The 25,639-nt window shown below is 42.7% G+C and overlaps 1 protein-coding gene across 2 annotated transcripts in view; it reads right to left on the reverse strand.

Moving 5' to 3' along the window:
* Nucleotides 1-25,639, reverse strand: part of mast2 (microtubule associated serine/threonine kinase 2) — a 252,925-nt gene that overhangs the window by 170,056 nt on the left and 57,230 nt on the right. For both annotated transcript variants that reach the window (XM_028588485.1, XM_028588484.1), the window contains exon 3: nucleotides 25,029-25,219. In XM_028588485.1, the coding sequence (XP_028444286.1) occupies nucleotides 25,029-25,219 (191 nt within the window). The remainder of the gene's footprint in view (nucleotides 1-25,028; nucleotides 25,220-25,639) is intronic.

Raw genomic sequence — 25,639 nt, forward strand, 5'->3', positions numbered from 1 at the left:
AACATCACTGCGCTGTAGGGCTTCACGATATGAGGAAAATATGCAATATACATGCAATAACATTGTTGAATATCCCAATAACAATATTACTTGCAAAAAATAAACATATAAAGTGTCCTCAGTTATGCTACAGTACAGGCCAAAGGTTTGGACACACCTTCTCATTCAGTGCGTTTCCTTTTTATTTTCATGACTATTTACATTGTAGATTCTCACTGAAAGCATCAAAACTATGAATGAACACATATGGAATTATGTACAGTACTTAACAAAAAAGTGTGAAATCACTGAAAACATGTCTTATATTTTAGATTCTTCAAAGTAGCCACCCTTTGCTTTTTTTATTAATAAGGGAAAAACTTCCACTAATTAACCCTGACAAGGCACACCTGTGAAGGTAAAACCATTTCAGGTGACTACCTCATGAAGCTCATTGAGAGAACACCAAGGGTTTGCAGAGTTATCAAAAAAAGCAAAGGGTGGCTACTTTGAGGAATCTTAAATATAAGACATGTTTTCAGTTATTTCACACTTTTTAGTTAAGTACATAATTATATATGTTTCATTTCATAGTTTTGATGCCTTCAGTGAGAATCTACAATGTAAATAGTCATGAAAATAAAGAAACATTGAATAAGAAGGTGTGTCCAAACTTTTGGCCTGTACTGTACTTTCAGTATTCTGCTAAAATTCCACAAATTGCTTGTGAAATTTAAAACAAATGAAAGGAAATCACGTCCAACAATATTCATTGAACAAATTGAACATTTTAAAGTGCAGTTTTCTACTGATATTTTCTTTTAACTAACACAAAAAGAATTCTGGGGATCTCGCGTTATGTCGCAGCCTTTCGTGTTATTATTGCACCTGTTGATATTTGGATGACAATAAAAAAACGATTAATTGCACGGCCTTACTGTGCAGGTGATGTAGGGGTAGCTGGCAGACAAACATGGTGCATCTCTGGTCAATTTCAATGCAAATTATTTTCATATTGACAACTAATGGATTCATCTATGTGGCTCTAATACTGAATAGGCTCCACCTATCTGTAGGGATGCGCAATCTAACCTTTTCTCTCCCGATATAGATTCCTCAACTCAAGGTATTGGCTGATAACGTGAACAGATCTCATAAGTAGGGCTAGGCATTGTTTGGATTTTAATAATTCTGATTCCAATTCTTTCTTTCGACTCCGGTTCTTATCAATTCTCGATTACAATTATTTGAGGGTTGGAGTTAGGGCTGGGCGATAAAACGATAACGATATGTATCGCGATAGACACATAATCAATATCAATAGAAAATGCGGTCGATAAAACGTTCGAATCAGAAGAAACCAGAGTTTGTGAATCAAGTTTGGTTGCATGAACAAAGGCCCTCACTCTCTGGCAACCTAGCAACGTGGGGAGTGACACTCTAACAGCCAATCATGTAACAGTATCAAGTTTGGTTGCGCCACATCGCTGTCTCGTGTTCTTCAATAACAGAACCGGCGTGGAGTGGAAAGTGAGTGCCGCAGCGAGCGAGGAAATCGTTGATAAAACCATAGACAGTATAAAACAGGAAAAGTCAGTATGGCAGTTTTGGGGATTTTATAAGTCTGAACGTAGTCAGACCAATGTCGATCAGACCGTCGTCCCCACCAACACTGGTACGACCACAAACTTGTTTTACCACTTTAGCCGGCAGCTCACACTTTGGAGCACCAGCCGTGTTCGCCATCAACGTCCAACAACATCTGCAGCTGCAACACGGCACAAGCAGCAGACCGCCATGGAGAGTCAGCGCCTTACTAAACGCTACAAAGAAATAACGGAGGCAGACATGCTGAGCACTGTCCAGAAGCCAGGTTACCAACCTAGCACTAAACCTGCAGAAAATAGTTCCTTCTCAGGTTTCTTATATTTAGCTAACACTTTGCACTATTTTATGACACTTTATTAAGCATTTCTTACTTATTCTTTAATTTTGCACCTTAATGTTAAGAGATAATTGTTAAGTGTTCATTGTAATTTTCGACTTGTTTACATTTGAATTATTTGAGTGTTTTCCATGGTTGTGTTGACATTTCTGCTTTTATAACTGAGCAACTTTATAATCAGAGCAGGGTTAAGTTTAAAATAAAAATGTTTAAATTTAATATATTTTTCTCCTGGTCCTTATTTTAAATAGGTCATAAAAAATATCAATAATTATCGATATCGACCGATATGAAAAACTTATATCGTGATACAGTTTTCAACCATATCGCCCAGCCCTAGTTGGAGTTGAAATGGGTCACATGCTTTTCTCAATGTAAAACAGAGCCACATTTTAGAGCGCCGCTTACTGTGCTCCATGGCTGCAAAACAACAAGCGCCTGGACGTATGGCGGCCACTACGGAAACCAAAACGTGCACGTTAAATTAGAAACCGATGATCGAAGTTGGAACCGGTTCTCGCTGCCCAATCCTACTCGTTAGAGCACTCTTTTTCTTCTCCTTAACTTAAAATCCACATATCTCCCAGCACAGAACTAAATGGGCTCTTTTTTCTGTCTGTGAGGTAAACAACAAAACAAAATCACTTCTTATTAACAGGAAGTCACTATTTATCTGGTGACATTAACTCGCAGCGAGACGTGGACGCAGCAGAGCAGAAAACAACGAGGCTCCTGCTGGGAGAGTGCCTGAACAACATAATAACTGCTGGCAGATGATAAATAAGGCACCATCATGCTCAAGGGAGTGCTCCGACCAGAACCGACTCAATTAATGTGGAATCGCTGAATTTTATTACTCTGCTGGCTGAGGAACAGTCCTTGAGGTGGATCAGTAACGCCTGGCGGATACACACACTGCCCAATAATAAACCCGGCTACGCTGCTGATACCCTGAATCACATGGTGAAGGTGCATCCCAATTATTTTTTTCAGATTCAGCCTCTTTTTCCTAACGCAACAGTTATTTTATATGTAATTTGTTTCTGTATTTATTGTTTATTTCATATTAATGTTGAACATGTTGGTTTGTTGCATGCACGAGGCAAATTGCACATAAGTGTAACTTCTTGTGGCAATAAACCCTTTTCTGATTCTGATTTCTGAGATGGCAGGAGGAGGCAGAGTTAGGCGAGCTTTCAGTTTGTGCTTTTCTCAAAGCCCCTGACAACTTCAAATCTGAAGAGTTTCTCTGGAACATTAAATATTCATGACTCATTAAGAGACAATCAATTAGGGCTGCAACTTACGATTTTTTCATTGTCGATTAGTTTGTCGCTTAATTTCTGGATTAATGGATTAGTTGTTTGGGCAGAAAATGGTGAAATAAGTACAAAAGATAAAAGATAAATAATATATACAATAAAATAAAATTCTACATTGTGCAAAAGTAAGACACAGCCAACGATATAGAAAACTAAAGACATTGAAAATGTGCAAAATAAAAGGAAAAACACAAAATGAAAGTGGAAAAGTGTTCCTCAGAATCTAAGATGCGGACCATGAAATATTCTGTAATACAATCCCAAACAACAACCCAGCAACTGTGCCACTGTTAATGATTAGTTTGTTGTTGAATAAACTTTCAGATTCTTTTTAGACGCACAAAACACGCACTTTCAGATGCACAAGGCAGGCGCTTCTCCTAATAACTAATACGTCTAGTACGGATCAATACGGCGTGATGGATGGCTGGCAACATAATGCACGGAGAGAAAAAAAGAAGCTGCAGATGCACAGAGAGGGAGGCAGAGAGGGAGAGACGAAGGAATCCATGGAGTAAAAAGAAGAAGCCGTAATGGGATCTTCTCCTCAACTGATGCGGTCGATAGAGATCACATATCTGCTGAGCCCAGATCTGGGTCTGGAAATGGAGACCAGGGGCTGCAGTTGGAGCGCTAAATAACTTGTTACAGACTTGAACAAAAACACAGACGGAGCTAAACTGGGAGGCAGCCTGGCTGAACGGAGGCAAGGCAGGAACGAGACGACGAAGAGCGAGATAGCAGGAGGACAGAGAAGCGATGGAGAGCGCTGGGCGGGCTGTAACCCAGTTAGAGTGATTGATGTCGGACATTAGGTCTGAGACCAGAGGAGACCGGTGGGTCGTATCAGACCTAAAACTATATATCAGCTCCGTACAGAATGGCTCTGCTCTGCTCCATTAGAGAGGCAATCGCTCACTCTCCTAATTAATGGCCATTCATTTGTGTGTGTGTGTGTATGTATGTGTGTGTGCGCTTACAAAAGCGTGAGGGGGGGGTAGTTAATGAAACTAAGTATAGCAGGTTTCCAAATAAGCCACCAAGATGTCAATAATCAAGGGCTGTCCGTGACTTAAAAAAGTTCTTAGTCGGCAAACACTCGTATGATTTTGTCGACTAATCGATTAGTTGATTTAATCAGCAGATCTGAGCACTTAGAGTGGTCGTTAACCTGTTCAAATACCCCTCTTTTGCTCGATTTTCGTCCATCTCCCTTTCCCAAAAGGGAAAAGCTTATAACAGAAGAACTGCAAGGCCAAAATGCATGCATGAGGCTTCATTTGAAACCTAAATTCTTCTAGTTTCTGAAAATGTGCTTGATAAGCATGTGATTGAAACACAACATACACTACAGCAGTTCAAACATGGTTCAGTTAGTTATTTTGGTCCAGTCTAAAATACGTAATTTTTTGAGAGAAAAAAAAAAAAAAAAAAAAAAAAAACATACTTTGTGCCACACTTTGCAGAACACAACACATACCTTCTACACCTTGTCAACAAGACCTCTATACAGTTTCAGAACTCTAGTCCTAACCTAACGGGAGCTAGGGAGTTTTCAGTATTTGGTATTACAGGTGTCACTGGTGTGCCAAAAGCTCTCCAAATGACCACATTTTGCTAAATGTTTTTACTCACCTTTATGCTATTAGAAAAAAAAAAAAAAAATACTAAAGACTTAAGATCCAGCGACCCAGTGGATGTTAACAAACTAGAAAAGCGCAATAAATGCGGTCCATTTACCATCTGTAAAAGTGAGTTTCACAAAGAATCTTGCAATAGGAACACTTTAAAATATTGTATTTACCGGAAATGAGCTCACATGTTTTGGGGAAATAAGTCATTCAGCATTAATAAGCATAAAGAAATGACTCATCGACTAATAAAATCTTAGTCGACTAAGACCAAAATGACCAATTTGTTGAGTAACTGACTACGATATTGCTGTACAACATTTGCGCTGAAAATCTACAAGATTCTGTCTTATTTTAAGCCGCATATCAAAAATGTTGTTGTGATTTTTGACGACCCTGTAGTTTTTAATACTGGTGGTGAGAATAGATGAAAATGTGGTTCCACTGATAGTCGTTACAGGTCCTAAACGTTGGTGCTCCCAAAAAATATTTTTGAAAAATAAATGAACAAAATAATTAGCCTAAACTTCAAATACAGACACAGTTATGTGTGTAAGTTAACCAGAGAGGCAGATAAGAATCAGTCACCGAGAACAACTGGCAAATGTTGTGTGTGTGTGTGTGTGTGTGTGTGTGTGTGTGTGTGTGTGTGTGTGTGTGTGTGTGTGTGTGTGTGTGTTTATCCCTCCCACTGCCACCTCATGTGGTTGTCTCACTCTGCTCTCTGTATAAGAAATCAAACATGCACACACACACTCATCTCAAAGTGCAAATGAAAAAAACCACGCTGTGTTCAAAACATCATTAACCAGAGCTGCCAGAGTGTGAGGACAACACACACGCGCGCGCACACACACAACACATCACAAATAGAAGGTCTATTAGTGTTGACATTTAGAAAAGCACACGTTTTCGTACTCTTCTTTTATCCATTAGGTACAACTGTTCTCGGCTCCACTGCAGTCCTAAGATCACTCAGTAGTCTACAACAATTATATAATTATTCATATTTAATCAAATTTAGGTAAACATAGGTATTGGATTGGACTAGAGCTGCAAAAATGAATCCATTAATCCATTAGTTGTCCACTATTAAATTAATCCTAATCTGAAACGTATTGCCCTGAAATGGGTTTCCCCGTGTGGAGGAAGGTGGACATGTATCACAGATCTGAATCACTCGGCCATGTTTGAACATTTGTTAAAACCACTTTTTTTATTTTTTTTATTTTACCTTTATTTAACCAGGAAAATCCCATTGAGATTAAAAACCTCTTTTTCAAGGGAGTCCTGGCCAAGAAGCAGCAAAAGAGTTACAAACATACAATACAATTACATACACATTATGAAAAACAGTTACAAAGGATCGATTCAAGTGCTCCCAATCTGGATTTATGAGCATTCAAAGAAAGTAATTCAGTCCATTTCCAGTCTTTTTGCAACATGTTCCATGTGTGGGGGGCTGAGTAAACAAAAGCCCTTTTTCCCAGTTCTGTACGAGCAAGTGGAACAGCGAGCAAAAAAAGATCATTCGAAAGCAAACAATGAGAGCCAACACTCCTCCGTGAGATTAAGTTACAGATGTAGGAAGGCAAAAGACCAAGCATGGCCTTATAAATGAAAGTATACCAGTGACCCAGCCTCCTGGAGGACAAAGAAGGCCATCCCACTCGAGAATACTGTTCACAGTGATGGGATAAGACCCTACAATTAGTAATGAACCGCAGAGAAGCACTTAAGATCAAATCTGTTCATTCAAGTATTTATTGCATTAGGGCCCTTGATGTAACTTCAACAACGTGTATTGCTATAATTCAAGGGTTCAATTAATTAAATTTTTGGGCTGGTATGCATTACGCTTACAATTTCCTTACTTCAAATACAGAGATTAAACTCAAACTAGTTGCAAAAACACACACACACGGCAGTCGTACTGTTATGGAAAACACACAGACACACACACACACACACACAGACACGTTGAGGCAAACGCCAATCAAATCCTCTATAATTACAGCTGACACGTTCCACTTCCTGGAAGAAGTTCTGCCTCACTAGACCTCACTAATCAATCCCTGCACGCAATCAGTCCACCTGTCAATCAATGGCTCAGCCACAGTGCCAGGTCCGCTTACAACGACACGCAGAGATAATAGTGTGTGTGTGTGTGTGTGTGTGTGTGTGTGTGTGTGTGTGTGTGTGTATGGTTATCCCTCCCACTGCCACCTCATGTGGTTGTCTCACTCTGCTCTCTGTATCTGTCCTTTACAGTCCAATAAATAAAACACTAACTACTTAGACAGCTGTCTGAGTGAGTCTGGATTGAAGGACAGGATTTGTGTGTGAGATCAATAAGTGTGTGTGTGTGTGTATGTGTGTGTGTGTGTGCATGCGTGTTGATCCTGAGATTCAATTACCTGAAAAAAGAAGGGAAAGAAAATAGAAAGATTTGGATGGAGAGAAAAAAGGTGACTGCACGGTCCACGACTAATTGTTAACTAACACACACACACACACACACACACACACACACACACACACACACACACACACACACACACACACACACACACACACACACACACACACACACACACACACACACACACACACACACACACACACACACACACACACTTCTAGTCACGACACTATTTTCAGACTGACAAAAGAATTACGTAAGAGTGAAAAGTTTGACCTGGAAGATGAGAATGAATCGGAGAGAGACTAGAAAAACACCAAACCAGCTGATGAAAATCAAACAGTGAGCGACTGTAGATGTGTGTGCTAATCCTTGAGCCGAGAGTCCTTGGAGCAAACATCCATCACCACACCACAGTGGAGTTATTCTTCTCACAGGAATAGGAGAGAGATCAACAGAAATACAGACACAAAGACACCTCTCCAACGAGAATTAGAGATTTATATTCTGAATGTGGACGGGAAACGGCCTAAAACGATCAAACCCAAATAGACCTTCTGGGCTCTCTGAAGAATGTGGCTGTGCTCTCTCCTTTAACAGTGGACTCTGTTGGAGTTACTGTAACGGTGGCGAAAAACAAAAGCAGAAGCCTGTGGGGATCCAGAGAGCAGAGTCATATTTTATATCCACTCTGCTTTGATCTGCTGTATGGGAATGAGCAAAACCTGCATTACTCCCAAATCTCCCCTTCCGCCGGACACACAAACATAAACTGACGTACAGATTGTTCAGGGTGAAACCAAGCTCGCCTTGTTGAACACAAACACACTCCCAAAGTTAATGAAAAAAAACATGCAACCGAGGCTCGATAGAGCCATCGATCTGCACAGGAGCCTCAGAGCCAAACAGAACAGGAGGAGAAACAGCAACAAGAAGAGGTGAGTGAGTCATCTCGCACATTCACAGCATCAGTTGCCAAGGTGACAAGGACACTGTGTTCCAGTAAAGTTTATGCGTGGGCCATGGAAATAAAATGGATATAAAAGGCCACTGAACTTAGTTTCCCGAGGTCATTTTAATTGGTACACGACGAAATGGCGATTGTTGTTAGTTGTCACAATCGGGAGACGTTCTCGGAGTTGCAGGGAGTGAGGACGGACAGTTAGACCCAGCAGCAGTGGGTCAGCAGAACGCTAACGTTAGACCCAGCAGCAGTGGGTCAGCAGAACGCTAACGTTAGACCCAGCAGCAGTGGGTCAGCAGAACGCTAACGTTAGACCCAGCAGCAGTGGGTCAGCAGACCACTAACATTAGACCCAGCAGCAGTGGGTCAGCAGACCACAAACGTTAGACCCAGCAGCAGTGGGTCAGCAGAACGCTAACGTTAGACCCAGCAGCAGTGGGTCAGCAGACCACTAACATTAGACCCAGCAGCAGTGGGTCAGCAGAACGCTAACGTTAGACCCAGCAGCAGTGGGTCAGCAGACCACAAACGTTAGACCCAGCAGCAGTGGGTCAGCAGACCACAAACGTTAGACCCAGCAGCAGTTGGTCAGAGGACCACTAACATTAGACCCAGCAGCAGTGGGTCAGCAGAACGCTAACGTTAGACCCAGCAGCAGTGGGTCAGCAGACCACTAACATTAGACCCAGCAGCAGTGGGTCAGCAGAACGCTAACGTTAGACCCAGCAGCAGTGGGTCAGCAGACCACAAACGTTAGACCCAGCAGCAGTGGGTCAGCAGACCACAAACGTTAGACCCAGCAGCAGTTGGTCAGAGGACCACTAACATTAGACCCAGCAGCAGTGGGTCAGCAGACCACTAACGTTAGACCCAGCAGCAGTGGGTCAGCAGACCACTAACGTTAGACCCAGCAGCAGTGGGTCAGCAGACCACTAACGTTAGACCCAGCAGCAGTGGGTCAGCAGACCACTAACATTAGACCCAGCAGCAGTGGGTCAGCAGACCACTAACGTTAGACCCAGCAGCAGTGGGTCAGCAGACCACTAACGTTAGACCCAGCCCGCTTTTCAGCTCATTCTTTGTAACTGATGCAGCATGACAGCACGGCGGACCCAGCAAGGCAATCAGAAGATGTTTGTTGGCTAACGTTAGCTTGCTAACTCCACCTTAACGTTACCTCGCCACATCGTTCACAGAAAACGAGCTGAATAAAGCCTTCACTCGTGGCGATAACAGTGTGCTTCATGTGGATGAAGCATGAAGTTAAGTTGACTCATTTAGCGGCTGGCTCTCTGTCTCGTAACGTAGGCAACGGTTTCCAACACAGCTAAGGTGTGTGTCTGTCTGCGTGCGTTTGTAGGTCTGTGTCAGCGTATGAGCGTTAAGTTTCCAGCCCCATGTGCAACATGGCTCTAAGGGGCCGCTCACATTGTACGCGGCATGCGCTGCGCTCGCCGCTAGGTTGTCCTAGTCCCAATTATATTTGTTGTGCTCGCAAATTTACGTCATACGTGCGCCAGTATTTGAATGCACATCACGTCTGCGTCCGGTGTTTACATTCAACATGGTTCAACTTTGACCACGGCACGCCCAAGAGCTCAGCGCAGCGGCAGACCAGTTCTTGCGCGCGCAAGCCATTGACAATAATGGGTTTCATAGCGCAGCGCTGCCGTTTGCGCGTACAATGTGAATGGCCCTTAAGGAAGACAATGTCCATCAGTCAACACTTCTGGTTCAATATCCTTGTAAAACTAATGACTGAATTATTGCACAAGATTGTATTATTCTATGCTTTTTGTATTTTTTGTTTTATAGCACACTGTAAGAGACGCTTTCACACAGCGATACACTGTTAAGAGTAAGTGAGGTTTAACCATGTATCTAGCTAATTTAAATAGCTCACATCACTGTATTGCATGAACAGTTAACTTCATTTAATACTGTATGTGGCCAGACCTCTGGCAATGTGAGACTAGCCTAGCCCTAATTTGCAGCCTCCAAATAATATTAGTATTTTATTCTGTACTTTATGAACGCACCTTCGGTCTCCCCCCCACCCATCTCACAGTAATTCTTTTAGAGATGTGTGTGGTAATGGATACCCCAACTAAATATCCATTCACTAGCTGCTGGCTTATTGATTGCAACATTAAGACCAACAAACTATGGTTATGATCTTGGCTTCATCACACACATCCCTCCCACATGTATTCTCATTTAAATGCAGTCGGCAGTCTTCAAAAAGCAAAAGGGCAGAACAAATGGAATAAGTGAATGAAAAAGGCTAATTATTTCAGAGAAATGAGTTGCCTGGAGCCCCGGCTGATGTTGTGCTTTGTTTGTTTTTTTCCTCCATGCATTTCAAATGTGCACCAATCGCACGCAGACACTTAATTTTTCATGGTCTGTCCCTAATTGCTGTCTGCAGTCAGTCATGCTGGATCTCACCGCAGGAGGTGACTTTTTGCATGAGAAAGTGTGTGTGTGTGTATGTGTGTGTGTGTGTGTGTGTGTGTGTGTGTGTGTGTGTGTGTGTGTGTGTGTGTAAGTAAGTAAACTCAATTTAGTCAAAAATCCAATGGAAGCAAATGAATCAGGAAACCTGATTCTGGTGTGTGTCTGAGGGTGTTTCTGTGGATGAATTTCATGTGCATAAAGTCAGGTAAAGGGCTACTTTTGATCATGATTTCGGCTCCTAACGATCACAAAAACCAATGTAAATGAGAAAAAAATATATATATATTATTTTGCACATTATATTTTGCAAGTAAACTCCTATTTTGTCCCGTATTTTGAAGAGTTCAAACAGGAAAAGTATGAAGGGAAATTTCACAGTTCAAGGTATTTTCACCGTTTAGTTTGTTCAATGAATGCAACATCTTTCCAAAAGTCAATAAGTTATCGCGTTATATAATCCTTATTTCAATATTGACCAAAATAATTGTGATTTTTTTTCATAATCGAGCAGCCCTAGGTGAGGTTAGGTATAGTTTGGGTCTTTTTAAAAACAGATCGAGTTTCTCAAGGTGCACTTGAATGCATCATTAAGTCCCGTCGGTGATGTTTCTCCAACAGCGGCAATGTCCACGGTGTCTCAAAGGTCAGCAAGTCTCCTCTGTGTCTTTAGCTTCAGACTGTTGGATGTTCCGCTGTTGGAATAATTTCCAGTGAAATACAGACACACTTTACACCGTTTAGCTTTCTTAACCGTGTTTAAGCTAGCTACTAGCTAACAGTAAGCTAACATTACCTGCCGCCAAGTGTAATGTTAACTAGCGTTACGAACAGCGATGCTTCTGTTGCCTGCAATGGTCCGTTTCGGAGCACCAGAGAAAAGCACAGGCATTTAAGTGGCACTGTAATGAAATCTGCCTGGTCATTCGGTCCGGTAGATACCGGTCTTTAAGGAACCCAACCCTACATGTAGAGGCAGGAGGTAATTAGCTGAATATAGCCCAGAGGAAAAAGAAAAAAAAAGGACAAAATGAACAACCCATCTTAGCTGCAAAGTAGTGGAACATCTGCAGGGCTGGAAATAGAGTCAGGTTAATATTTTCATATACACACACACACACACACACACACACACACACACAGAGAGAGAGAGGAAAAACACTTAGGTCTATCCATCCAAAGCTCTACTTTTCCACGCTTGGCTGGAAGGCTTGGAAGGCTAGAAGCCTGTCGCTGTTAATGAGGTAGGAGGTGAAACCCAAAGTGTGAAGCAAAAAAAAAGAGAAGATGGAGAAACAAGAAGGTAGAAAATGAGGAAACAGTTTGTGAGTGCAAGCGAGTGATGGAGAAAAATGAGCAAATATGCGAGAGCAAGAAAAAGAGATTTAGGAGACTTAATGAAGATCTGCCGGCAGATATGCCGAGGTGGCCGCTGGTAATTACGGGTTCAGCGGCGGCTGACAGTTGACTCAAGGGCCCCCGGACTGTCGAATACACTCCCCACGTTTTTTCACCCAATTAAAGTCGACCACGGTGAGGAAAGATTGTAAAGGTCGGCGATGCCAGATGAGGTGAGCGGAGCGGCAGATAGAGCCCAGGGGCTACACAGTCAACAGCACATAAGCTTAATTCTGCAAAATGGGAATGTTTGCTATGAAATCAATCCCCCCCCCGAAACTCCTGCTGGGGTGTATAAAGAGCTTTTATTATGTGAGACCGCTCGCATGCATCAATTATTTATTAGCCTATTTAAATCTGGTAATGAAGAACCACATTAGCAGTAAGATCATAAAAAAAGCTGATCCAACTTTTGTGAGTTAATGCACTGACACAAGTTTCAAAGTTGAAGTAATTTGCGGTAAAGGGCTCCAGAAGACCTTTTTATACTGCTGTCTGGTCACTGTGACTCCTTCACTTATTAGCCCAGATCAAACTTAAGTCAAATCTCAGGTTACTGTTCTCTGGCCTATTCATCCCTCACTATAAGTGACTGAAATCACAAGCTATCCGAACAGCTAATCACTTAACAAGATTACAAATTAGGGCTGCACAATATATCGGTTTTATATACATATCGCAAAAGGCAGCAACATATCGCAATAGACACCACGAGATTTTTTGTTTTAGTTGAAAGAAAATATCAATAAAAAAAACAAACACGCTAATTAAAATGTAACTCATTTTTTTAGTGCCGACTTTTATGTTCAATTCGATCTTTAATTTTTTGGAAAAAGTCCTTAAAAACAGCTGTTGGTAAGGAAGGTTTTATTCTATAATTAGGGTTGTCTTATATTCGGGCCATTACAATATTTTCAAGGAATGCTGCAGCAGCCATAAACATACAAGTGTAAGCCGACCTTACACCAAACAATTTCTCAAGCAATTCCACTGTCGCAGACTAATGTCCAATATCGGAATGAAACCCTGAGTCTTGCTAGAGTCGGGGCGCTCCCGTCGTCTCCATCGTTTGGTGTAAGGTGATAAAACTCAGTCCAAGTCAGTCTCTCTCTCGTCTGGACGTTAAGACAAAATCAAACGTGTTTGATATTATCCTAAGTTTGAAGTCTTGGTAGTGAAGTTAAATCGTGGGAACATTGTCAACAACCAATGGGTGCTCTCCATCCAGCCAGTTTTACCGGCGGATAAACGCTGACCTCCGGGTACTGGACATATTCATCTGCATGTACGACAGAACAGAAAAGGCACAGAGTGTAACGTGTTTAGTTGTTCATTATCAAAATCTGTGTTGCCCGTTCACTAACTTGTCCTTTTTCTTGAATATTTACCACCACCATCAATTTCAAGTATTTCTATTGGCTTGAAATTTTACATTTGCGTTCGCAATGAACTGGGGTAGACGCTCCATATTCATGCTCCATCTTGAAATACGTTAGCCGGTAAAGGACATACAGGACATACTGCTCTGCCTTTCGCGTTTTCGCTGTCACATGATAAACACACAGGCGCTGCTAACGCTGCTAATGGGTATTGTAGCTTCCCGGCCCGGCAAGTTTGAAGAAGGAAACATGGAGGACCACACGTATTCAAAATCCAAATTTCAGGAACAGGAGTCTTCTTCTTCTTCGCCCAAAAAAAGGAAAAGGAGATTGAAAAGAGCAAGAGACATCATAAAAAGAGAGTAAACATTGGAGCTGCCTTCCAAAGAAAAGGGGATCGAAAGAGACGCTGAACGGCTACCGTAGCTGTAATACGTACTTTGAACTGCGTGGCACGAGAGAGAGTTGATCTCAACGCTAGATGGGAGAAATTCCCACACATTGGAGCTTTGAGTCACATTTAGGTGACATTATTTAAAACTAATCTAGTTGTAGTCTTGCGATGTGTGACCCTGCAAGATCCCCACTCTTTAGTTAGATGTGAGATGGTTGTCTTTAGATGGGAGACGGTGTCAGACTTTAGTCTTTTCAGAGTCTGTTCAAAGTCTTCTAGTTTATTAGGCAGACATGAAGCGCGTTGCTGTTTGTTAAAGTTACATAGGGGAGAAAATAAACCCCTATGTAGACTTGTGTAAACTTCCTAACAGCTTAAAATATGCACGAAGAAATATTAAAATGTGTGTGCATCATTTCTCAGTGAACGTTTCCTTCCCTTCCTCTGACAGAGCAGACAGCAGGTACACAAAGCCAGACAGGGCTGTTCCCTTCGTCTCCTCTAACCCCCCCCCCATGTGAGTTTTATATTACACTCTGGCTTGATTTATTTATTCTGTCCATCACGGCTGTTGCTCTTTTCTGCCCTCCATCCACCTTCGCTCTGCATAATACTTTCCATCTCATCACAGGATGCACCGCTGGACTTGCTGAAGTTGGGAGATGTAAGATGGGAAGTAAGAGCCGTAACCCCTCCCGGCTTCCTCGCCTGCCCTTCACACTCGACAAACTAAACAAACGCCGGCTCACATTCAGGAGCATTCATTGGAAATATCCTTGCGGGATTAATAAAATATAACTACTTATTATTATTATTATTATTATTATTATTATTATTATTATTATTATTATTATTATTATTTTTAGGGCTGTCAGCATTAACGGGTTAATCGCGTTGCGATTAAGGGCCGAGCATATTGCGTTCATTTTTTAATATAAAGTAACTTTCTTTGCATTCATTTGATTCCCAATCAAGATACACTGGTAAGAATTGCTTTCCATTGTTAATATGTACTTAAAAACAGTTCTGAAATGCAAAATAATAGAATTTTAATCATGTGCTAAAACATGCGATTAATCGCGATTAACTATAGAAATTCAGTGATGAATCGCAATTAACTATAGAAATTCAGTGATTAATCGCGATTAGAAAAAATCGTTTGACTAATTATTATTATTATTATTATTATTATTATTATTATTATTATGAGCACATTTCAACAGCAGCATTGCTACCTCATTGCCGAGTCTGAAAAGCAACTACAACTTATTTAACCCTCATGTTGTCTTCGGGTCAAATTTGACCAGTTTTAAAAAAGAAAAAGAAGCGCCATATACAGTACAGGCCAAAAGTTTGGACACACCTTCTCATTCAATGGGTTTCTTTATTTTCATGATTATTTACATCAGGTGTTCCAGGCACGTCCAGCTGGGAGGAGGCCTCGGGGAAGACCCAGGACTAGGTGGAGGGATTATATCTCCAACCTGGCCTGGGAACGCCTCGGGATCCCCCAGTCAGAGCTGGTTAATGTTGCTCGGGAAAGGGAAGTTTCAAAACTATGAATGAACACATATGGAATTATGTACTTAACAAAAAAGTGTGAAATAACTGAAAACATGTCTTATATTTTAGATTCTTCAAAGTAGCCACCCTTTGCTTTTTTTTGATAACTCTGCAAACCCTTGGTGTTCTCTCAATGAGCTTCATGAGGTAGTCCCCTGAAATGGTTTTCACTTCACAAGTGTGCTTTGTCAGGGTTAATTTGTGGAATTTTTTCCCTTATTAATAAAAAAGCAAAGGGTGGCAGTCACTGAAGTAGGGCTGCAACCAGGGACGTCCCTAGGATTGAAATCTTTGCACTCCCATCTTTTGTTACTGTATTAGAACTACACTTATGTCAAGAGCCAGTCAAGAAGCCAAGATGTTAACGAGTAAAAAGCGACAGACATATTCTCTTCTTCCATTTCTCCTCCTGTTGAACAAAAGTTAATGTAATGTTGGCCTGTAGACACGTGAATGGTGAAGGAAGATTGATTCAACACGGTGAGTGATACAGAGTGCACTGTAAAAAACTAATTAATCTAAATCTTATTATTATTAGTCTTATTATTTGCGGGGGCATAGGAACATTATAGGGTAGCTTCAGACCCCCTAAAATAGGCCTAACGATATCCATGGCTGCAACTAACGGTTATTTTCTTGATTAATCGATTAATTGTTGGGTCCATAAAATGGGGGGAAATGATGATGAGTGTTCCCCAAAAAGCCCAAGATAATGTCCTCAAATGTCTCGTTTGTCCACAACTCAAAGATATTCAGATTACTGTCTCAGAGGAGAGAAGAAACTAGAACAATATTCACATTTAACAAGCTGGAATTAGAGAAGTTGGACTTTTTTTTTTCATAAACAATGACAAACTGATGATCAAAATAGTTTGCATTTAATTTAAAAGTTGACAACTAATCGATTAATAGATTAGTCTTTGCAGCTCTACACTAAAGCCCCTTTTTTTTTTTATTCCATGTCCAAGACCAAACCACGACGCTGCCGTGGTGTGGAGCCCCGCTGAGCAGACCCAAGTTACCGTTGGCCTGCCAGCTGGATGTGGCTCTCGCCAACACACCCAGTGACTCTCGTTAAGCTTCGGCTTCTCCTTCTCAGCTTAAAGAGGATCAACGGATCAAAGCCGAGAGAAAGGAAGGAGGAAGAGAAGAAGAGAGAAGACGGAGAGAAGACGGTAGAGTGGCAATGGGAATGAAGAAAAACGGAGGCAACAATGGAGAGATAAAGAGAGAAGGTGAAACATTTAAAAAGGAAAGAAACTGAGCCATGTTATTAATCATCACGCTAAATGGATTGTAAAAGAAAGGGGGAATGCATGGAATGTCTTATCCATACGGGAAAAGCGCTTTTCGGTTTTATGGATTATTCCAGTCAACACACGCACTAACTCAATCTGAGCAGGAAGGACGGAGGAAGCTTATCAATGTTCATATATTACTATCATATATTACCGCATACGCATGTGAGCATGCTGTCCTGGAGAAGACACAGTATGAGGGATGATCCGTACCTTCAGGCTGATCTGTGATTTTTTTTAGAACATGGATGGCCAGAACCAAAACTATCTCATAGATAGACGGGACTAGAGGTATCTGAGCAGATAGGTTTTGGTAATTTGGAAACTGCAGAATATCCTGTTAAGGAACTGTAAAAAAGATGACAGTCTTACAGTTTTTTTCCTGGAGGAAGCCTTCCTAAAAACACAACATTTCTTCTTGTCTACTAAGAGAGATCTGCTTTTATTTTATCTCTAAAGAACTTGGTTTAAAAACAGGAGTTTTAAGACATGGCAAGTCTCGTCATGATTGAAAAAACAAAATCCAGCAAATCTAAAGTGGAAGTGACAGATTCGAAAGAACCAGCAGCCCTAAGCAGAAACTGAGTGTACATGCATGTGTTCAGTGTGTGTGTGTGTGTGTGTGTGTGTGTGTGTGTGTGTGTGTGTGTGTGTGTGTGTGTGTGTGTGTATCCATATATGCAGTGCACTGTACAGTATGTGTGTGTGCAGTGGAAGGAGAAGTGCCCTGCTGTGTCTCACCATGTGAAGTAAGAATAGTACAAGAACACAGTATCCTCCTTTAGCTATGAATCATGCCATGACAAGGACAACTGACAGCCTGCAGCAAGGTGTGTGTGTGTGTGTGTGTGTGTGTGTGTGTGTGTGTGTGTGTGTGTGTGTGTGTGTGTGTGTGTGAGAGAGAGAGTGTCTCAAGTGAATGTGAAAATAAGCAGGGCAGACATCATGCAGATATGCAAGGAGAGATAAGCGGTTTAAAACACAAACACACACACACCCTGTGCTCTTTCTGTTCAGCATCTCCTCTGAGAGAGTCCAACCTTCAGCATGAGTCATCACACAGCGCTGCCCTCAAAACACTTCTACTCTGCTGCTGTGCTTTTCACAAGAAGCAATCCTGCAGTCAGAGAGAGAGAACACAGAGAGTGCTTCCTTGTTTGATTTGGCCCGTTTGCTCCAGGATGAACAGCAGCACAGAACTGGATTTGTTTTGCCAAGTGAGAAGGTAATTCTGTTTTCTCTTATTTTTCAAATCAAAGTCATTTTTCCTTTACAAAGCGAGGCCAGAAACAAGTCTTTGGTGTCAAATGAAAGCAGTAGCTCAACAAACTCCTAAAAACACATGTCGCAACCCAGCGGCAACTTCCAGCACTCCACTGTTATTACAAATATAAATATTACGGTGCAAATCCTCCATTATAGCAGCAATGCACCAAGGTCCAAACGCGCCTGGCTTTTAAAGGGAATGGGAGATGATCTCTGATTGGTTGATTGCATGTTACGCCCAAAACACACCTCTGATTAATGAAGACACTAAGTTCAACCCTTTAGATCCACGCGCCCGGTGCACGGACACTTTTTACTGCCATCATACATAGCAAAAGTGTATTTGGTCACGACCTAAACACACCTGCACCAGGCGCTTCACACCGTGCGCTTAGATCGTTAAAATAGGGTCCCTGGACTAGAACTGACTCGGTCCAAACAGTTTGGCTTTCCAAACCACAGGTGTAATCAGTGTTGCATCGCGGTCCATCCAGTGGAAAAATGAGCAAGCCGTTAAACCGGCCGTCTCCGCCATTGTCTCAGTCAGTCACGGCAGAGGAGACTTGGTAGGAGCGCAGTAATTATTCAACGTGTTCTCATGTATATTTAAGTGGCAGCTGCGTCAGCCTGCCTGCCCCCCCCCGAACAGCTCCAACACACCACGATGTACGATGAGGTCAGCTGTCTCAACACCACTCAGTTTGTCCCAGGCTTTATTTAGGTAATTTTCATGCCATGGGACATACTGCTGCCCTTGTTACCAAGTAAGAAAAACAATGTGCTGTGTGTCCTTTTTTTTTTTTTTTTTTTTTTGTCTAATAGAGTATGTAAAGCCAGTCAGAAGCAGAGTATGAGGGCGTGCCCTGACAGTACCTAGGTAAGGACTACTAGCCAGTCAGAAGCAGAGTATGAGGGCGTGCCCTGACAGTACCTAGGTAAGGACTACTAGCCAGTCAGAAGCAGAGTATGAGGGCGTGCCTGACAGTACCTAGGTAAGGACTACTAGCCAGTCAGAAGCAGAGTATGAGGGCGTGCCTGACAGTACCTAGGTAAGGACTACTAGCCAGTCAGAAGCAGAGTATGAGGGCGTGCCCTGACAGTACCTAGGTAAGGACTACTAGCCAGTCAGAAGCAGAGTATGAGGGCGTGCCCTGACAGTACCTAGGTAAGGACTACTAGCCAGTCAGAAGCAGAGTATGAGGGCGTGCCCCCGACAGTACCTAGGTAAGGACTACTAGCCAGTCAGAAGCAGAGTATGAGGGCGTCGCCCGACAGTACCTAGGTAAGGACTACTAGCCAGTCAGAAGCAGAGTATGAGGGCGTGCCCTGACAGTACCTAGGTAAGGACTACTAGCCAGTCAGAAGCAGAGTATGAGGGCCCTGACAGTAGCTAGGTAAGGACTACTAGCCAGTCAGAAGCAGAGTATGAGGGCGTGCCCCGACAGTACCTAGGTAAGGACTACTAGCCAGTCAGAAGCAGAGTATGAGGGCGTGCCCCGACAGTAGCTAGGTAAGGACTACTAGCCAGTCAGAAGCAGAGTATGAGGGCGTGCCCTGACAGTAGCTAGGTAAGGATTACTAGCCAGTCAGAAGCAGAGTATGAGGGCGTGCCCTGACAGTAGCTAGGTAAGGACTACTAGCCAGTCAGAAGCAGAGTATGAGGGCGTGCCCTGACAGTAGCTAGGTAAGGACTACTAGCCAGTCAGAAGCAGAGTATGAGGGCGTGCCCTGACAGTAGCTAGGTAAGGACTACTAGCCAGTCAGAAGCAGAGTATGAGGGCGTGCCCTGACAGTAGCTAGGTAAGGACTACTAGCCAGTCAGAAGCAGAGTATGAGGGCGTGCCCTGACAGTAGCTAGGTAAGGACTACTAGCCAGTCAGAAGCAGAGTATGAGGGCGTGCCCTGACAGTAGCTAGGTAAGGACTACTAGCCAGTCAGAAGCAGAGTATGAGGGCGTGCCCTGACAGTAGCTAGGTAAGGACTACTAGCCAGTCAGAAGCAGAGTATGAGGGTGTGCCCTGACAGTACCTAGGTAAGGACTACTAGCCAGTCAGATTGTAAACCTACAACAAGTACAGCAAAAGATATATTACACAATAAAGGAAAGGGAAAAAGCCAAAAAGTATAATATGAGCACTTTAAATCAACTGGTGCTCTCCAGGAAGTTTACTGTGTGGCAGTGAATGTCAGAGGGTCAACAGAAACATCAAGGCCAGAACTGGTTGGTTGTTGTCCTCCGCCTGTATCTGGTTGTGTTCTCCTGGTTTCAAACTGTTTGTGCCTCCCTCCCTGCAGAGTCTCGCTGATATGAAGTGATGTGCCTGAGCACGGGCTGCAACAATACAGCAGCACTCCACTTTCATCTTCCGCCCCGTGTTCCCTTTCCTGCAGTCTTTCATTTCTGTTTTCCTTTCAAAACAAATGCTAATAATATGCTAATGTGGTTGGGAATGAAGCTGCTGGAGCTGCGAAATAAAGACAGGTGAGCTCTCAAAGACTCTCTGGGCAAAAAAAATAAAAAAGGATGTTTTGCTTTTATTATATAAAAGTGTTTTCAGACAGACAGACAGACACACACGGACACACACGCACACAGAGACAGACAGGACACACAAACACACACTTAAAGTGTGTGAGAGAGAGGAAACCGGAGCGAGCAGACCCTCGTCCATTAGTCAAGAGGTAAACACCATCTGGACGTCCAAAAACACACACACACTCCATCCATTTCACTTCATACCACACACACCCAGGGACGCATTAACGACACAGGTGCTAACAACACAAACCGAGACGGAGAGTGAGAGTGAGACCCTGAGGGAGGACGTTTTGGGCCCATTAACATCCTGGGTGGCAACGCACAACTCTGAAATCCACAGCACAGAGGGGAAACACACCCTCTAACACTAATCCTCTTCCTGCACTAAAGCTAGCTGGCGCTAGCTGCGTTAAAGAGACTCTACAAGTGATGTCATGTCAACCAAAAAGCCAGGTGACTTTCTTTTTAAAAGCTTGGCAAATAATAGAGTACAATTAAGTTTAAAATGCCAAAAATGACGTGATAAAAAAAATCACTCTCTACAAAATCTCATACTTTATTTCATAAAATATACAGTTTAGAAGAGAAGCCACAGAGAAGAAAAGAGGGCCTCAGGTGTTCTTCCTAAATCCTAATGCAAGTCAATTCAAGGCCTGAGATGGAGCGTTAAGCTCGGTAATATCAAAACTCTGACAGCCGTGACCCTGAGGAACAACACGGGGCTGAAATATGATGTGCATCAACTGCTGTGTGCTCCTAGACCGAGCGAGAGAGAGAGAGAGAGAGAGAAGGAAACGGAGAGAAAACAGTGCACGGGAGAGCGTCTGCCAAGGAGAAGGAGAACATTAATAAACCTGTCCTTGAGAAAATGTAATAACCTGTGATTATTTGCTCAACTAGAATAACTCTGCAGAACACATTTTCCGTTTTCAATCCATGCAACAATTTCCTGCCGTCAGAGAGTCACAGGGAGGGAAGGAAAAGCTAAACACGAAGCCAGTGCCCAAACCAGCCAAAATAAACGACGGATACATTTTTTTTTAGCTTCGTGGATTTGTGTCCAACTGAAGGTGGTCTTATAACCAGCCCGACCACAGAGATGATGAGAAATATGGATTCGTTTTTTGTATCCCTGGCACATAGGTCTGCACAATTAATCGCAATTTTATCCAAATCGCAATATGGACTAGTGCAATAGGGTACAGGGAAAGACGTTTCCTTACTGTGAATATGACAATAAACTTAAGCTAACGTCACTCGTCTTTATAGAGTTTATGAGCAGTTCAGGCTGGAAGAAGACACGAATACACCTCCAGAAACCACGAGGAAGATTTGAGATGTTCAACACGTGAGTGTTAATGAATGTGAGATGAAAGATAACAAGTTCTCCTTATCATACAGTGCTCAGCATAAGTGAATACACCCATGCTAAAAAAAAGAGGAATACAAAAAAAAAAATCATCTTTTGGAAATTGATCTTAATGCTTTAATTAAAAAACATGTAGGGCTGCCACCTCTTAGTCGATTAGTCGACTAATCGGTCGTTTTGGTCTTACATCACATCATCACATACCCTTCACCATACCCCCCATCATCACATACCCTTCACCATACCCCCCCATCATCACATACCCTTCACCATCCCCCACATCATCACATACCCTTCACCATACCCCCCATCATCACATACCCTTCACCATACCCCCCATCATCACATACCCTTCACCATACCCCCCATCATCACATACCCTTCACCATACCCCCACATCATCACATACCCTTCACCATACCCCCATCATCACATACCCTTCACCATATCCCCCATCATCACATACCCCCCATACCCCCCATCATCACATACCCTTCACCATACCCCCCCATCATCACATACCCTTCACCATACCCCCACATCATCACATACCCTTCACCATACCCCCCCCCATCATCACATACCCTTCACCATACCCCCCCATCATCACATACCCTTCACCATACCCCCACATCATCACATACCCTTCCCCCCACCATACCCCACCATATCCCCCATCATCACATACCCTTCACCATACCCCCCCATCATCACATACCCTTCACCATACCCCCCCATCATCACATACCCTTCCCATACCCCCCATCATCACATACCCTTCACCATACCCCCCATCATCACATACCCTTCACCATACCCCCACATCATCACATACCCTTCACCATACCCCCACATCATCACATACCCTTCACCATACCTAGAGATTGGCATGGTTTTATTTCAGTTAGCCTAATAGCTGGTTTGATTTGCATTGAGAGATGATCTTATGTAAAGTACCCCATGCCAATCTCTAATTAAGCATGGGTGTATCCACTTATGCTGAGCACTGTACATACACAGTGCAGTACACACAGGCGACATAGCATATAACAGCTATGAGACCCAGCTACAGGTATGGTGGTGTTCTTCACATTAAACACTGATGCCATCTGCTGGCTTCCTGCTGCAGTTTGTGCTCAACCAGGGTCCACTGTCAGGTATCAGAGGATTGGTTATATTCCCATCCTAAACTTGATCCTCTACAAATCATTTTTCATCTTTTTTATTGCCACATGTCTTAGTATATATAATATATTCTTCATGTAATATGACTCACATCCTGATGTGTGTGACTGCACTTATAACAGTTATACAGTTATACAGTATTTTATACAAGTTTTAAACATGTTTTTGTATGGTTTCTTTATTGTGAGTGCACGTGAAGATGGCGGAGGGAGAGAAGCAGCGTTTGGCAAGCAAGAAGGGGCGAGCAAAACAAGTTCGGATTTAAGGAATCCAACGTGGAGCCGAAACACAGACACATTAACTATTTAAATGTTGCTTCTTTTTTTTAAGTTCAATAAATGCAACATCTTTGCAAAGGGCAATGAGTAATGAATAATCCTCATTTCAGTATTGAACAAAAATAATTGTGACTATTTTTTCCATAATCGAACAGACCTAGTGTGACCGAACCAAGGTAAAAGCTTACAGCAGGCCACATTCCTGTAGTAATCCCCTCTTCAACCAGCAGGGGTCAGAGTCAAGCTTACACACACACACACACACACACACACACACACACACACACACACACACACACACACACACACACACACACACACACACACACACACACACACACACACACACACACACACACACACACACACACACACACACACACACACACACACACACACACACACACACACAGCATGCATCTAGACTACAGACTACTGTATTACACTTACGAGCAAAAACAAAAGTGCACACAACACACACACATTTCTGCTCACATTTCTTCCTCACAGCACTTAACAAACAAGTGTTTCTGCGGATGTTGTGTGTGTGTGTGTGTGTGTGTGTGTGTGTGTGTGTGTGTGTGTGTGTGTGTGTGTGTGTGTGTGTGTGTGTGTGTGTGTTGCTGTAAAAGACTGAGTCATCCTCCATAGGCCTCCCCTGCATTCAGCTGGCAGAGATCCAGTCCAACAGACAGGATCCATAAGGAACCAGACTGACTCGCTGTGAGTCTGCAGAGAGCAGGCGACCCGACTGACTACATGGAATACTTTTTCTACGAGACCTAAACGACATTTAAGACGGATTTTTTTTTTGTCAAAACATGCTAGAGGTTTTTTAGTGGTAATCCACTTTTCTCCACTGATGAAATCATGGGTAAATGTTTTCCTGGTCTGCTGTCTTGGAACACATTTTCATGGGCAGAATTTCAAAACTTTCCAATGACTTTTCAAGGACCCATAATACAATTTCCATAACCATTCACAACGTGCCGACGTATGAAAATAAACAGCAGCCATACTCAATCTCACATAATTTCAGCCAGCTGGCATACACGGAGGGAGTGATAGAACGCGGAAAAAAGTGAAGAATCGTACGCGATTGTACACAAAATGTCAAGCAGCTACGTGTATTAGAGCTATATTTTGCAGAAAATATTACACTGACGTTATCCACGGAAGATTAAGGTAACAATTCATTTCATTAAACACAACAAAATGACTTTTTTCACCATGACTTTTCCAGAAACTTTCAGGGATTTCACTAATTCCATGACTTTTCCAGGCCTGGAAAACGCAATTTTTTTAAATGTGGTGCCTTTTCCAAGTTTTTCATGACCATAGGAAACCTGTAAACCCAGAACTTGTGCAGTTATCTCACCCTAGAAGTCTTCAAGCCTGCCCTGACAGGGTAAATCACTTTGCACACTTGCAGTGTGTGTGTGTGTGTGTGTGTGTGTGTGTGTGTGTGTGTGTGTGTGTGGGGGGCTTGTTTAACTATATTCGTGGGGTCTAAAAACCGGGAGTCCAGTATACTTGTGGGGTCCTGACAGCTTTGTGGGGCCAAAATGCTGGACCCCACAAGTTTAAAGGGCTGTGTGTGTGTGTGTGTGTGTGTGTGTGTGTCTGTGGTTTGTTTACTCACCAGTCCGGTGAGTGACGGAGCAGACTGTCCCAAGGTTTGGCTCCTCATACGGACCAGGTTGTTTCCGTCTCCTTGTCCTGCAGAGATCCCGCCGGTGGCCCCGGGCCCTCCATAACCTCCAGAGGGCCCCTGCCAGGCCAGCTGACTCACGCCGCCATGCAGACTGCTGGAGAGAGGCAACAACTGCTTACCTGTGAAGAGGGGAGGCGAAAAGAAAAAGAGACTCATCTCAAACCCAGCCAACCTTAGCTTGCACCGCAGCTGGATTCTCGCGATGTTGCGAGATCACGCGAGAATTGCTGGATCACAAATCACACAAAAATAGAATAGAAGAAAAATAGAATAGAAATAAGTAACGAGTTTGTGTCTGAACAGCAGCGGACCAAAAAAGGGGAGCAGATCACACGTTTTATCACGACACGATATTATATTGATTCTTTGGACCACAATACAGATTTTTGTTGTTTGTATTTTTAAGATTATTTCCTGGGCATTCCAGGCCCCCATTTTTATAGGACAGCTGAAGACATGAAAGGGGAAAGAGAAGAGAAATGACATGCAGTATATATATATATATATATATATATATATATATATATATATATATAAAA

The sequence above is a fragment of the Perca flavescens genome, chromosome 9 (assembly GCF_004354835.1).
Source record: "Perca flavescens isolate YP-PL-M2 chromosome 9, PFLA_1.0, whole genome shotgun sequence".
Lineage (NCBI taxonomy): Eukaryota > Metazoa > Chordata > Actinopteri > Perciformes > Percidae > Perca > Perca flavescens.